This window comes from Onychomys torridus, chromosome 4 (genome assembly GCF_903995425.1).
Source record: "Onychomys torridus chromosome 4, mOncTor1.1, whole genome shotgun sequence".
Taxonomy (NCBI): domain Eukaryota; kingdom Metazoa; phylum Chordata; class Mammalia; order Rodentia; family Cricetidae; genus Onychomys; species Onychomys torridus.
Window position 1 is genome coordinate 78,799,449 of NC_050446.1, and position 13,596 is coordinate 78,813,044.

The 13,596-nt window shown below is 47.2% G+C and overlaps 1 protein-coding gene across 1 annotated transcript; it reads left to right on the plus strand.

Annotated features, from left to right (window-relative positions):
- Positions 1-10,690: 10,690 nt before the first annotated feature.
- Positions 10,691-12,659, plus strand: C4H11orf91 (chromosome 4 C11orf91 homolog). The gene is made up of 2 exons (XM_036183276.1): positions 10,691-11,227; positions 12,409-12,659. Exons 1-2 carry the CDS (start codon positions 10,744-10,746, stop codon positions 12,492-12,494), a joined length of 570 nt encoding a protein of 189 aa, XP_036039169.1. The 5' UTR covers positions 10,691-10,743; the 3' UTR covers positions 12,495-12,659.
- Positions 12,660-13,596: the final 937 nt, after the last annotated feature.

Sequence of the window (13,596 nt, forward strand, 5' to 3'; positions counted from 1 at the left end):
CTATATTTCCCCTTTTCTATTTTAATAAAAAGAAAAAGTTATAACTAATATAAGAAAAACTATATACAAAAGTACAATAACTATATACCATATATACAAGCAATAAAAACCTAAATGTCTAGTCCATCTGCATTTGACAAATTCAGAGAAAAAAATTGGCTTATCCCCTCCTGTCTAGCTATTGGCTCTTTATCAAACCAATCAGAAGGTGCCTTACTTAGGCAGGTGAGGTTAAACAGAGACATATCTGTACACAGTGTACAAAAAGATTATCCCAACAGTAGTTACATGAGAGTCTCTCTATTTTCACAGTATGAGGGATTGAACCCAGGGCCTTGTGCATGCCTTCAAGTGCTCTACAATCAGCTACAACTCCAGCCCTTTTTATTTTTTTATTTATTTTTATTTTTTATTTTTTTGGTTTTTCAAGACAGGGTTTCTCTGTGTAGCTTTGTGCCTTTCCTGGAACTCACTTGGTAGCCCAGGCTGGCCTCAAACTCACAAAGATCCACCTGCCTCTGCCTCCCGAGTGCTGGGATTAAAGGCGTGCACCACCAACGCCCGGCAGCCCTTTTTATTTTGAGATAGGTTTTTGTCAGATTGCCCAGGCAGGCCTCGAACTATTCCTGCTTTGGCCTCAGGAGTAAATTTGACTTTCAGGCCTATGCCACAGCCCTGGCTATAACCTAAGAGTTTCTTTTGTGATGGGCATTACTCTGAGCTTGACCAGTATAGTTGTTCACATCATTCTTCTCAGTTTTCAATATGAATAGTATTGTCTACACCCAAACCCATCAAGTGTTTACAGATACACATAGATCACAGATGGCACCCATATCCCTGGCTAGGCTCTGGAGTTTAAGCAGCTCCGTCTTGGGATTCAGTGAGCCCTTCTTTATTAATTTCATCTCTCCTGTTCTGAGTTTTTAACTTACTTGATAAAGTTCCTATCTGTTGCGACCAAAGATAGTTACTGGTGAGAAAGGTTAACAGATGAGAGCTAAACCCTAAGCTGTGGGAATCAGTGAACATAACAAGAGTCTGGGCATTGTCAGTTATAATGGTGGGACCTATGGCAATGGAGGATTTGGCTTATTGTCACATGGTCTGTGTTCCCATATTTCTGGCTGAAGAACCAAAGCACCCCCATTTCAAGCAAGCCCCTCACCCCCAGCTTTATTTATTTATTTGTTTGTTTATTTTTGGTTTTTCGAGGCAGGGTTTCTCTGTGTAGCTCTGCTCCTTTCCTGGAACTTACTCTGTAGCCTAGGCTGACCTCAAACTCACAGAGATCCACCTGGCTCTGTCTCTTTACCACTGCCTGACTCCCCACAGCTTGAAACAGGCCTGAGTTTCAAAATTCTCAGAGCAGCGGACATAGGTCCCAGGACAAAGTCAGGATGTTTGAAGAGCCATCTGGTAGCAACTGATTAACCATAGAATGCCTCAATGCCAGAGATGGTCAAAAGTACAAAGTCAGGATGTTTGAAGGACTATCTGGTAACAATTGATTAACCACAGAATGCCCCAATGCTGGAGGTAATCTATAAAGTTTGACAATCAAAAACTACAAAGTAAGATAACACAGAAATTCTGAAAAGCCCCTGAAACTTGAGCCACTCAGAATTGTACCCAGACTAGCACCCCTAAATGATGTAACCTTGTGGTTTTTGCCTTTAAAAACTGAGCTTGCAGAGGGGCGGGCACCTCCTCTAGCCTCTGCTGTGTCAGGGTGCTCAACTGAGATCCCTGCTGCAGCTTGAACTACTTCAATAAACCTTGATTTTGCATTTCGGTGAGTTTGTGTCTCTGGTGGTCTCTTTGGGGGTCTCGCGCCAGGGCACAACACTAGCAACAGAACTTCAATTACCTTTTGGGAAATTACATCCATCCTTTCAGCCTTGGGAAACTATTAATAAAAGTTCCCATGATCAAAGCATAGAGAACAGGCATGTTTTCTTCTAGCGTTTCACCCAAGTGAAGTTCTGCAAGGACTAGGAAAATGAAATAAATTTGTTGTTGTTGAAACTGTGACTCTGTCAGGTATTCAGCTACAAGCAACAGACAACCCAATTTCAGACAGTGTAATCAAATACAGTCTGATGGTTTTCTTGTCACAACCACAGTCCAGAGATAAGCAGCTTTGCTTCAGTTGGTCCACATCCACATTGTCTCAGCAGCTGTATTGGTGGTATTCTTGTTCTTTCCATCACAAACACAAAGTCATCACAGAGCTTCCTGCATTGCATCCATGTTCAAGACAGGAGGAGAAGATGAGAGAACTATGCTTCAGTTTTCCTTATTAGGAAATTAAAGTCTGTCTTACAAAATCCCAACTGTCTTCTTGCTTCTGTATTCTCCTAGATCTGGATCTTGTAAGCATCTGAGCTGCAAGAGGAATGGGGAAAACTAGTATTTACTTTCTGCAGCCTCTGTGGGTGAAGGAGGCAAAGGAAAAAGGACTGTGATTGGTACAGTCACTGGGACACCAAGAGGCAGCATCTCCTCTCTAGTGGCTGCGCTGAAGGCCACACAGGTGAGCCTGCTCTGTCTACTCCACACAGGTGAGCCTGCTCCGTCTACTCCACACAGGTGATCCTGCTCCGTCTACTCCACACAGGTGAGCCTGCTCCGTCTACTCCACACAGGTGATCCTGCTCCCTCTACTCCACACAGGTGAGCCTGCTCCATCTACTCCACACAGGTGATCCTGCTCCATCTACTCCACACAGGTGATCCTGCTCCATCTACTCCACACAGGTGAGCCTGCTCCATCTACTCCACACAGGTGATCCTGCTCCGTCTACTCCACACAGGTGAGCCTGCTCCATCTACTCCACACAGGTGATCCTGCTCCGTCTACTCCACACAGGTGAGCCTGCTCCATCTACTCCACACAGGTGATCCTGCTCCGTCTACTCCACACAGGTGAGCCTGCTCCATCTACTCCACACAGGTGAGCCTGCTCCATCTACTCCACACAGGTGAGCCTGCTCCATCTACTCCACACAGGTGATCCTGCTCCATCTACTCCACACAGGTGATCCTGCTCCATCTACTCCATACAGATGAGCCTGCTCCATCTACTCCACACAGGTGAGCCTGCTCCATCTACTCCACACAGGTGAGCCTGCTCCATCTACTCCACACAGGTGATCCTGCTCCATCTACTCCACACAGGTGAGCCTGCTCCATCTACTCCACACAGGTGAGCCTGCTCCATCTACTCCACACAGGTGAGCCTGCTCCATCTACTCCACACAGGTGAGCCTGCTCCATCTACTCCACACAGGTGATCCTGCTCCATCTACTCCACACAGGTGAGCCTGCTCCATCTACTCCACACAGGTGAGCCTGCTCCATCTACTCCACACAGGTGAGCCTGCTCCGTCTACTCCACACAGGTGAGCCTGCTCCATCTACTCCACACAGGTGAGCCTGCTCCATCTACTCCACACAGGTGATCCTGCTCCATCTACTCCACACAGGTGAGCCTGCTCTGTCTACTCCACACAGGTGAGCCTGCTCCATCTACTCCACACAGGTGAGCCTGCTCCATCTACTCCACACAGGTGAGCCTGCTCCATCTACTCCACACAGGTGAGCCTGCTCCATCTACTCCACACAGGTGAGCCTGCTCCATCTACTCCACACAGGTGAGCCTGCTCTGTCTACTCCACACAGGTGAGCCTGCTCTGTCTACTCCACACAGGTGAGCCTGCTTCATCTACTCCACACAGGTGAGCCTGCTCCATCTACTCCACACAGGTGATCCTGCTCCATCTACTCCACACAGGTGAGCCTGCTCCATCTACTCCACACAGGTGAGCCTGCTCTATATACTCCACACAGGTGAGCCTGCTCTGTCTACTCCACACAGGTGATCCTGCTCCATCTACTCCACACAGGTGATCCTGCTCCATCTACTCCACACAGGTGAGCCTGCTCTATATACTCCACACAGGTGAGCCTGCTCTACTCCTGAGTCCTGTAGGTTGCCCTGGGCTTTGCACCTTCCAAATGTAATTCTTTTTTTGGGGGGGGGGGGAGGAGGGTGAATGCTGGAAGATCAGAGAAGCAGAACAGGCCACAGCTACCTCACCTCTCCAGTTCCTCAGCTGATCCTATTTCCTCAGACTGGTAGCCTCTGAGTCCTTATCCAAATGAATCTCAGCTGAACTGTTGCTCAAAAGCCTGAATGCTTAACCAGCCAAATACTGCTGGTTTCTAGTTCTCATGCCTTATATACGTTTCTGCTTTCTGCCATCACTCCCTGGGATTAAAGGCATGTGTCACCATGCCTGGCTGTTTCCAATGTGGCTTTGAACTCACAGAGATCCAGAAGGATTTCTGCCTCTGGAATGCTAGGATTAAAGGTGTGTGTGCCACCATTTTCTAGTCTCTGTATCTAGTGGCTGTCTGTTCTCTGACCCCAGATAAATTTATTAGAGTGCACAATATTTTGGGGAGCACAATACCACCATATTTCCCCCCTTTTTTGTCTAAAATTTAAAAAAGCTTATAACTAATACAAGAAAAACTATCCAATAAGTATATATAATATATACAGTCAAGAATTACATTAACAGATGTCTAGTCCATTAACATTTGACAGATAGAGACAAAAAACTCCATTATATACATTAACAATGTCTAGTACAGTAATATTTGATAAACTCAGACAAAAAATTTTTCATTGCTTATCCTATTTAAAACAAGTAGTTCCTTTTTTTTATAGAACATTCTTTTTTTTAAATTTATTTCCCCCTTTTTTTAAAAATTATATTTGTGTTTTAATTTTACATATCAGCCATGGGTTCCCCTGTCCTCCCCCCTCCCGCCCCCATCCCCACCTTCCCCCCATCCACTCCCCTCCCCTCCATTCCCATCTACTCCAGGGCCAAGACTCCCCTGGGGATTCATTTAAACTCGGTGGATTCAGTACAGACAGGTCCAGTCCCCTCCTTCCAGGCTGAGCAAAGTGTCCCTGTGTAAGCCCCAGGTTCCAAACAGCCAGCTTATGCACTAAGGACAGGTCCAGGTCCCACCGCCTGGATGCCTCCCAAACAGTTCAAGCTATTCAATTGTCTCACTTATCCAGAGGGCCTGATCCAGCTGGGGCCTCCACAGCCTTTGGTTCACAATTCATGTGCTTCCATTTGTCTGGCCTTTTGTCCCCATGCTTTTTCCAATCCTGGGCTCAACAATTCACACTCCCACAATCCCTCCTCCTTCTTGACAACTGGACACATGGAGCTCCACCTGGGGCCTGGCTGAGGATCTCTGTATCCACTTCCATTAGTCACTGGATGAGAGTTCCAGCCCGACCGTCAGGGTATTTGGCCATCTGATCACCAGACTAGGTCAAATCAGGCTTTCTGTCGACCACTGCCAGCAGTCTACAGAGGATGCATCATTGTGGACCTCAGGGGACCTCTCCAGCACTCTGCCTACTCCTGTTCTCATGTGGTCCTCATCCATCATGGTCTACCATTCCTTGTTCTCCCTTTCTGTTCCTGATCCAGCAGGGATCTCCTGCTCCCCCAAGCCTCCCTTCCCTCGAACCTTGCCCTTCATTTCTCCCACTCTCGTCCAGGTTGTTCATGTAGATCTCATCCATTTCTCTGTCATTGGGTGATCCCTGTGTCTTTCCTAGGATCCCGTTTTCTAGGTAGCCTCCCTGGAGTTATGTAGCAGTCTAGTCATCTTTGTTTTACATCTAGTATCCTCCTATGAGTGAGTACATACCATGTTTGTCCTTCTGAGTCTGGGTTACCTCACTCATGATGATTTTTTCTAGATCCATCCATTTGCCTGCAAACCTCATGATGTCATAGTTTTTCTCTGCTGAGTAGTACTCCATTGTGTATATGTACCATATTTTCTTTATCCATTCTTCAGTTGAAAGGCATCTAGGTTGTTTCCAGGTTCTGGCTATTACAATGATGGTATGAAAATAGCTGAGCAAATGCCCTTGTGGTATGATTGAGCATTCCTTGGGTATATGCCCAAGAGTGCTACAGCTGGGTCTTGGGGGAGATGGATTCCCAATTTTCTAAGGAAGCTCCATATTGATTTCCAAAGCGGCTGTACAAGCTTGCATTCCCACCAGCAGTGGAGGAGAGTTCCCCTTGCTCCACATCCTCTCCAGCATAAGCTGTCTTCTGTGTTTTTGATCTTAGCCATTCTGACAGGTGTAAGGTGGTATCTCAGAGTCGTTTTGATTTGCATTTCCCAGATAATTAGAGATGTTGAGAAATTTCTTAAATATCTTTCAGTCATTTGAACTTCCTCTGTTGAGAATTCTGTTTAAGTTCTATAGCCCATTTCTTAATTGGATTGTTGGGCATTTTGATGTCTAATTTCTTGAGTTCTTTATATATTCTGGATATCAGCCCTCTGTCAGATGTGAGGTTGGTGAAGACCTTTTCCCATTCTGTAGGCTGTCGCTTTGTCTTGTTGACCATGTCCTTTGCTCTACAAAAGCTTCTCAGTTTCAACAGTTTCCATTGATTGATTGTTTCTCTCAGTGTCTGTGCTACTGATGTTATATTTAGAAAGTGATATCTGGTGCCAATGCATTCAAGAGTACTTCCTACTTTCTCTTCTGTCAGGTTCAGAGTAACTGGATTTATGTTGAGGTGTTTGATCCACTTGGACTTAAGTTTTGTGCACAGTGACAGATATGGATCTATTTGCAGCCTTCTACACATTGACATCCAGTTATGCCAGCACCATTTGTTGAAGATGCTTTCTTTTTTCCATTGTACATTTTTGGCTTCTTTGTCAAAAATTATATGTTCATAGGTGTGCAGGTTAATGTCAGGGTCTTCAATTCCATTCCATTGGTCCACATGTCGATTTTTATGCCAGTACCAAGCTGTTTTTATTACAGTAGCTCTATAGTAGAGCTTGAGGTCGGGGATTGTGATGCCTCCAGAGGTTGTTTTATTGTACAGGAATCTTTTGGCTATCCTGGGTTTTTTGTTTTTCCATATGAAGTTGAGTATTATTCTTTCCAGATCTGTGAAGAATTGTGTTGGTAACTTGACAGGGATTGTGCTGAATCTGTAGATTTATTTTGGTAAGATCACCATTTTTACTATGTTAGCCCTGCCTATCCATGAGCATGGGAGGTCTTTCCATTTTCTGACATCTTCTTCAATTTGTTTTTTCAGGGACTTAAAGTTCTTGTCATATAGGTCCTTTACATGCTTAGAGTAACCCCAAGGTATTTTATATCATTTGTGGCTATTGTAAAGCGTGATGATGTATCTCTGATTTCCTTCTCAGCCTGTTTGTCTATTGTATATAGGAGGGCTACTGATTTTTTTTAGTTGATCTTGTATCCTGCTATGTTGCTGAAGGTTTTTATAAGCTGTATCAGTTTCTTTGTTGAATTTTGGGGGTCACTCATGTATACTATCATGTCATCTGCAAATAGGGAAAGGTTGTCTTCTTCCTTTCCAATTTGTATCCCCTTAAACTCTTTATGTTGTCTTATAGCTCTGGCTAGAACTTCAAGTACTATATTGAATAAGTATGGGGAGAGGGGACAGTCTTGCTTTGTTCCTGATTTTAGTGGTATTGCTTTGAGTTTCTCTCCATTTGGTTTTTCTAGACAGGATTTCTTGTGTAGCTTTGTACCTTTCCTGGAACTCACTTGGTAGACCAGGCTGGCCTCGAACTCACAGAGATCCACCTGGCTCTGCCTCCGGAGTGTTGGGACTAAAGGCGTGTGCCACCACCGCCCGGCCCCAAATGTAATTCTTAAGCTTTCATTTTGTTAAGGTTCCAGTGTAAAACATCCCCACTAGCTCAGCTCTAGCCTGCCTAGCCTTCAGCTGGTGCTGCTCTTTTAGGAGGTTCTGGAAACGTTGGGAGATGGAGCCTCACTGGAGGAAGCCGACCAAGGGTAGTTCTGGTTGATTCGATTTACTCACATGTCTGATCTGCCAAGCTTCTTTATACCCTACACTGACTTAGCTCTCAGACTTCAATTTCATAACTTTTTAACAGTTAACTTTCATTAACAGTTTCATTAATTTTAATTTTAATTTTTTGCTACCTCTGTAAGTACATGGGAATACACATACCTAGGAATACAAGTATACAGGCTAGACTGCATTTTTGAGAACATGTTTTGAAACAGTGGGAACTGTGAAGGAGGTGGGAATATCCAAGCCCTCAAGTCCACAACAGAACAATGGTTAATTCAGATCAGTAATAAAGGGCTGTTTTGTATTTCTGAGAATAGCAAGGCCCTTAGATTATGGCACAAACAACCTCCAATAAGAGCCAGCCTGTTGCCAGGAAGAGGGACTTGGAGACCAGAGGCCATGTAGGCAGCCTTGGCCTTGCCATAGTAGAACACAGGGTCCCCCTTTAAAATAGTTCTTTGATGTCATAGATGAAAAAAAATTAAAAACAAGACACAAAGGGGGAATTTCTTTTATTGGAATTAGGAAGAGAAAACAATTGGTCATGGAGCTCTGGGGGAGGAAGAGGGAAAGTTACCCTTTGTGAGTCAGAAGCCAGAAAATGCCTGTGTTTCCCAGTGACCATTTATAAGCAGCTTGATGCAGGGTAGCTGAGTATATAAATAGATATTTCATTAATGGGAGAGCAATTCAGTCTATTTCTGTGCCCTTAGGCATACATACCATATATCTCTTTTCATTGTTTAGCTTAGGCTTGTCTTGTTTAAGAAATAAAATAGCCATGTCCTTTGATGTAGGATGTGGAGGAGGGACTCTTATCTCAAAGGCAGTCTCCTCATGATTCTCTTATTTACAACTGACTTAATGTCTTTGATGAGATGGTCTGTTCACCAAGAGCAGTGAATCAATTTTACTGATTGACCTTGCAGAAGCCCCTGGTACAGTTCCCAGCACCCACATTCTCTTCTGACCTCTGTGAGCTTCTGAGTGCACATGAAACACATAAATTCACACACACACACACACACACACACACACACACACACACACACACACGCACGCACGCGCGCGCGCACGCACGCACGCACGCACGCACGCACGCACGCACGCACGCACGCACGCGCACACGAATTAAAGAAGGAAAGGAAGAAAACTGACTTGCAAGTCAAGCAACATGCTAGGTGTGGTGATGCTTGCCTCTAATTCCACCAGGTAGAGAGACAGGAGGATTGCTGTAAGTTTGTGGCCAACCTGGTCCACATAGGGAGTTTCAGGCCAGCTTGGACTACCTTTTCTCAAAAGACCAAAAAACAAAAGCGCCGGGCGGGTGGCACACGCCTTTAATCCCAGCACTCGGGAGGCAGAGCCAGGCAGATCTCTGTGAGTTCGAGGCCAGCCTGGTCTCCAAAGCAAGTTCCAGGAAAGGTGCAAAGCTACACAGAGAAACCCTGTCTCGAAAAACCAAAAACCAAACAAACAAAAAAAACTAAAAAAAAAAAAAAAAGAAAAAAGCAAACACCCTTTCCCCAAAGTCAAATTACTTGCCCAAGACTACCAGTTTGGATATCAGACTCTATCCTTTGCTGCCCCACCCTATATATTTAGCATATATACATACAGCATTCACTTATAGGGCTGGCCTGGCCCCCAAACCATCCCTGTTCATTCATACTGGTGATCATCATTACAAGAACATCCTTAAGGAAATTGACTTCCCCTTCGTTAATTGTGGTAGATCGGCTCCCACTTTTTTTCCCCAGGGTACTCTTGAGGAGTGAGGGATAAGAGATTTAGCTAGAAATACAGAGGGGGAGAGAGAGAGAAACAGGATAGCCTAGGGAGGGCCTGGATCCTTATATACCAGCCCCTTCTGTCTCTTCTCAAGGGCTTTTAAAGGAATGTCAAGGGGTGGAGCAAAGACCTCCCCGCTAGCACAGCCAAGTGCAAACCCTTCCAAACACCTGGTAACTATCTTCTAGTGCAGCCCTGCTGGGTAAAGCAAGCTCAGATCTCACTAGGAAACCTCTGTGGACTCCCATAGTTAATGACTAATATTTCATAGACATGAGCTATACATAGCCCTTGGGCAGAATATCCAGTTCTCAGGAAAGGGTGTGGAGTTTGTGTGGCCACACGAGGAGGATTTCCTCTTGGTGTTAAGCTGCTTGTCAGCTCCTGAGAACTTACAGAATTAAACTTCATTTCATAAAGAGAAAAAAATTGTCTGCTTCAGAGTCATTACAAATCCAGATGCGTCCCCCTTTCCAGAATCTTTCACAGCATCGGTAAATTTATCAGAAAAATTTCCCCTTCTCCCTCTGTAGAGGATGAAGTCAGCCACCCATTTTCTGTTTCCTAAATAATGAGTCAAGTGTGCTAGGACCTGGTTGTTGGGAAATATTTTCCGCTCTCCGATAAAAGGAAAGGCTGAATAAGCCTTGGCCATCTCCGTGTGCAGTATTAGTATGTGACAGCATCGGAAATCGAACTGAAGGGCGCTGGGAGGAACCTAGGGCCGAGACGGAAGTACGCCAGGGCTGTTTTGGAGCTAGTAGGGCAGGGCAGCAGCTGGAACAACAACAACAACAACAACAAAAAAGGACAGAGGTGGCTTTCGGCCCAGCCGGCTCCCGGGGCGGGGCCGCTGCTCTCCAGAGCCCCGCCTTCTCGGGGCGGGGCGAGAGCGAAGGGCGGGGCCGCGCTCCGTCGGGGCGGGGCCTGTGGAATCTCGGAATTCCTAGACGCGGGGCCTCGGCGCGCGTCTCCCGGCGCGGGATTCCTCTCGCAGACTCCCATTCAAAAGATGCCGAAGGGGCGGCGCGGCAGCCAGAACCCCAAGATGAGCCAGCGGCCGGCCCCGCCCCTCTACTTCCCGTCGCTCTACGACCGGGGCATCTCGTCGTCTCCGCTGAGCGATTTTAACATCTGGAAGAAGCTCTTCGTGCCGCTCAAGGCGGGCGGGGCGCCGGCGGTGGCCGGGGTCCGACCCCTGCCTCTGGCAGCCCCCGCCACGGTGCCGCCGCCGCCGCCTGGCCTGGGTCCCCCCAGCGAGCGCCCGTGCCCTCCGCCTTGGCCGTCGGGCCTGGCCTCTATACCTTACGAGCCTCTGCGCTTCTTCTATTCGCCGCCGCCAGGGCCCGAGATGGCAACTTCAGCCCTGGTCCCCGGCTCCACGACGCCCTGGCTCGCCTCCGCCTCCCACCCCGAGGAGCTGTGCGAGCTAGAGATCCGGATTAAGGAGCTGGAGCTGCTCACCATCACTGGAGACGGCTTCGACTCCCAGCGCTGTGCGTGACTGCCAACCGAGCCAACCCCAGCTGTCCTAATTGTCCAGTCCGTCAGGCACCAGACTGTGACCCCAGACTGCCCACAGCCCCAGGAGTCCCACTCCCCAAATCTGTCCTCCAGACCCCCACGTGCTGAATTTCAACCGACCCCTGCCTCACCACACACTTGAGCTAATCAAGCCCTGCAGTTTTAAACTTCACTCCTCAGGGGTTCGTCCTTGAGGAAATGGAGACTCTGGATAGACACCTGAAGCACTCCCTTCCTACACTTCACCTTCCTACACAGTAATACCACACTTCCGTAGTCTGGAGCTCCATTCACCACAGACTGCCTGTCTCTAGAGGCTCACCTTCAATAGTCAGTCTCACACGGGGTCTGAGGGTGGGAGGAGATGGTAGGAATTGCCCCAACCTTGAAGGCCCTCAGTCATTCACTCTGCCTTTCCATGGGCCCCATGCCCTAAGGCCCTCCAATGGGAAATCTCCGACTCTGACCTTTGATCTTAGGTCTGAGGTTTTAGGGATTTACACCAGAGCAAAGCAAGTGTAATTGATGTAAGCAGGAGTCCTCCGGTATATGAACTGATTCCTCTCTATTGGACAGTAAGGCAGTCAAAGCCAGCTGTATTTCCAGAAGGACCGATTGCTCAGGAATTAGTAGTCATAGGCTGTCCTTTCTCATCATCTGCTCTAAGGTTTGAATTTGACTACTGGAGGGGGGCAGATGGCACTGGAAAGACCATGTCACCTGTTCTCTACAACCCGTTAAACTCCCCTCTGCCACACAGGGAGGTGAAGTATGAAAAAAAAAAAAAACCCTATATATTTAGGTATGCAAGGCCATGGGAATGGTCTCCAATTCATCTGATACCCTGTAGGACACACTTTTTCATAGCCACAGGAGACCAAGTCCCTAGAATTTCCAGACATAGGCGTTAGCTATGTTTGGGCTGTTAGGAGATTTTAGGGTCGTGCATCCACAGTTACTTCCCAGAAGCTTGCTCTGAAGTTAGAAGATTCCCCCTCAGAGCGGAGGTGGTGCACACCTGGAATCCCAATACTTAGGAGGCCGAGGCAGAGGGATCAAGAGTTCCAGAACAGCCTGGAGCTACATAGGAAGACCCTGAACAACAAAGCAAAACCTTCCCAGCCACAGCTGAATCTGTTTTGCTCTCCTGCAGATAAGTTCCTGAAGGCGCTGAAAGATGAAAAATTACAAGGACTGAAGACGACCAGGCAACCTGGAAAGTCGGCCTCCGTCTCCTGAGGAGCTGCCCCCCCCAGAGCTGGGCAGCCACCTCCTTAGATGTTAGTGCTTAGATAATGTGTCCTTTTGTTGTCATTTCAAAGATGGTTATTTTCTGTTCTGTAGTTACTACTGTTATTGTTGCTCCCAGCTCGTACTTCACATACAGTTGCCCGCTTGCATAGTAAATCTCATGGCCTCTCTCCTCTCTGCTGCTGCTGGGGGTCTTCCCTCATGGGATGTGGAGCATGGTAAACCTCATGGCCTCTCTCCTCTCTGCTGATGCTGGGGGCCTTCCCTCATGGCCTCTCTCCTCTCTGTTGATGCTGGGGGTCTTCCCTCATGGGATGTGGAACATGGTAAACCTCCTGGCCTCTCTCCTCTCTGCTGATGCTGGGGGCCTTCCCTCATGGGATGTGGAGCATGGTAAACCTCCTGGCCTCTCTCCTCTCTGCTGATGCTGGGGGCCATCCCTCATGGCCTCTCTCCTCTCTGCTGATGCTGGGGGTCTTCCCTCATGGGATGTGGAGCATGGTAAACCTCCTGGCCTCTCTCCTCTCTGCAGATGCTGGGGGCCTTCCCTCATGGCCTCTCTCCTCTCTGCTGATGCTGGGGGTCTTCCCTCATGGGATTTGGAGCATGGTAAACCTCCTGGCCTCTCTCCTCTCTGCTGATGCTGGGGGGTCTTCCCTCACAGGATGTAGAATTCCTGTCTGGCCTGCTATCCAGAGTCTCCTGTGGCTTACGGAGCAGACCCAATACTGCCACTGCCAGGCACACCAGGCTGGCTCATATGTAGGCGAGACTTAAAGCACAGGCAATAAATACTGGTCCTGATGCTGGCTCTCAGCAGAAAGATCATTTGAGGATTAGACCCAAAGTTAGAATTTTAGTCGCTCTCCATCTCAACATCTTTCATTTTCAAAAGTATTTTTTGAACCACAAAACTCTGGTAATCTTATGAAAGACATGGTCCTTCTAGGAAATTCACATACAACATTCAAGAAGTATTTATCAAGTCCTTAGTAGACCCTTAGACCCCCACCTAGGCTCTTGGAATTGGGGATGAGGAAAAGATAAATGAGTGAACTACAAGATGGCGTTACAGAAAATAACATGGCAA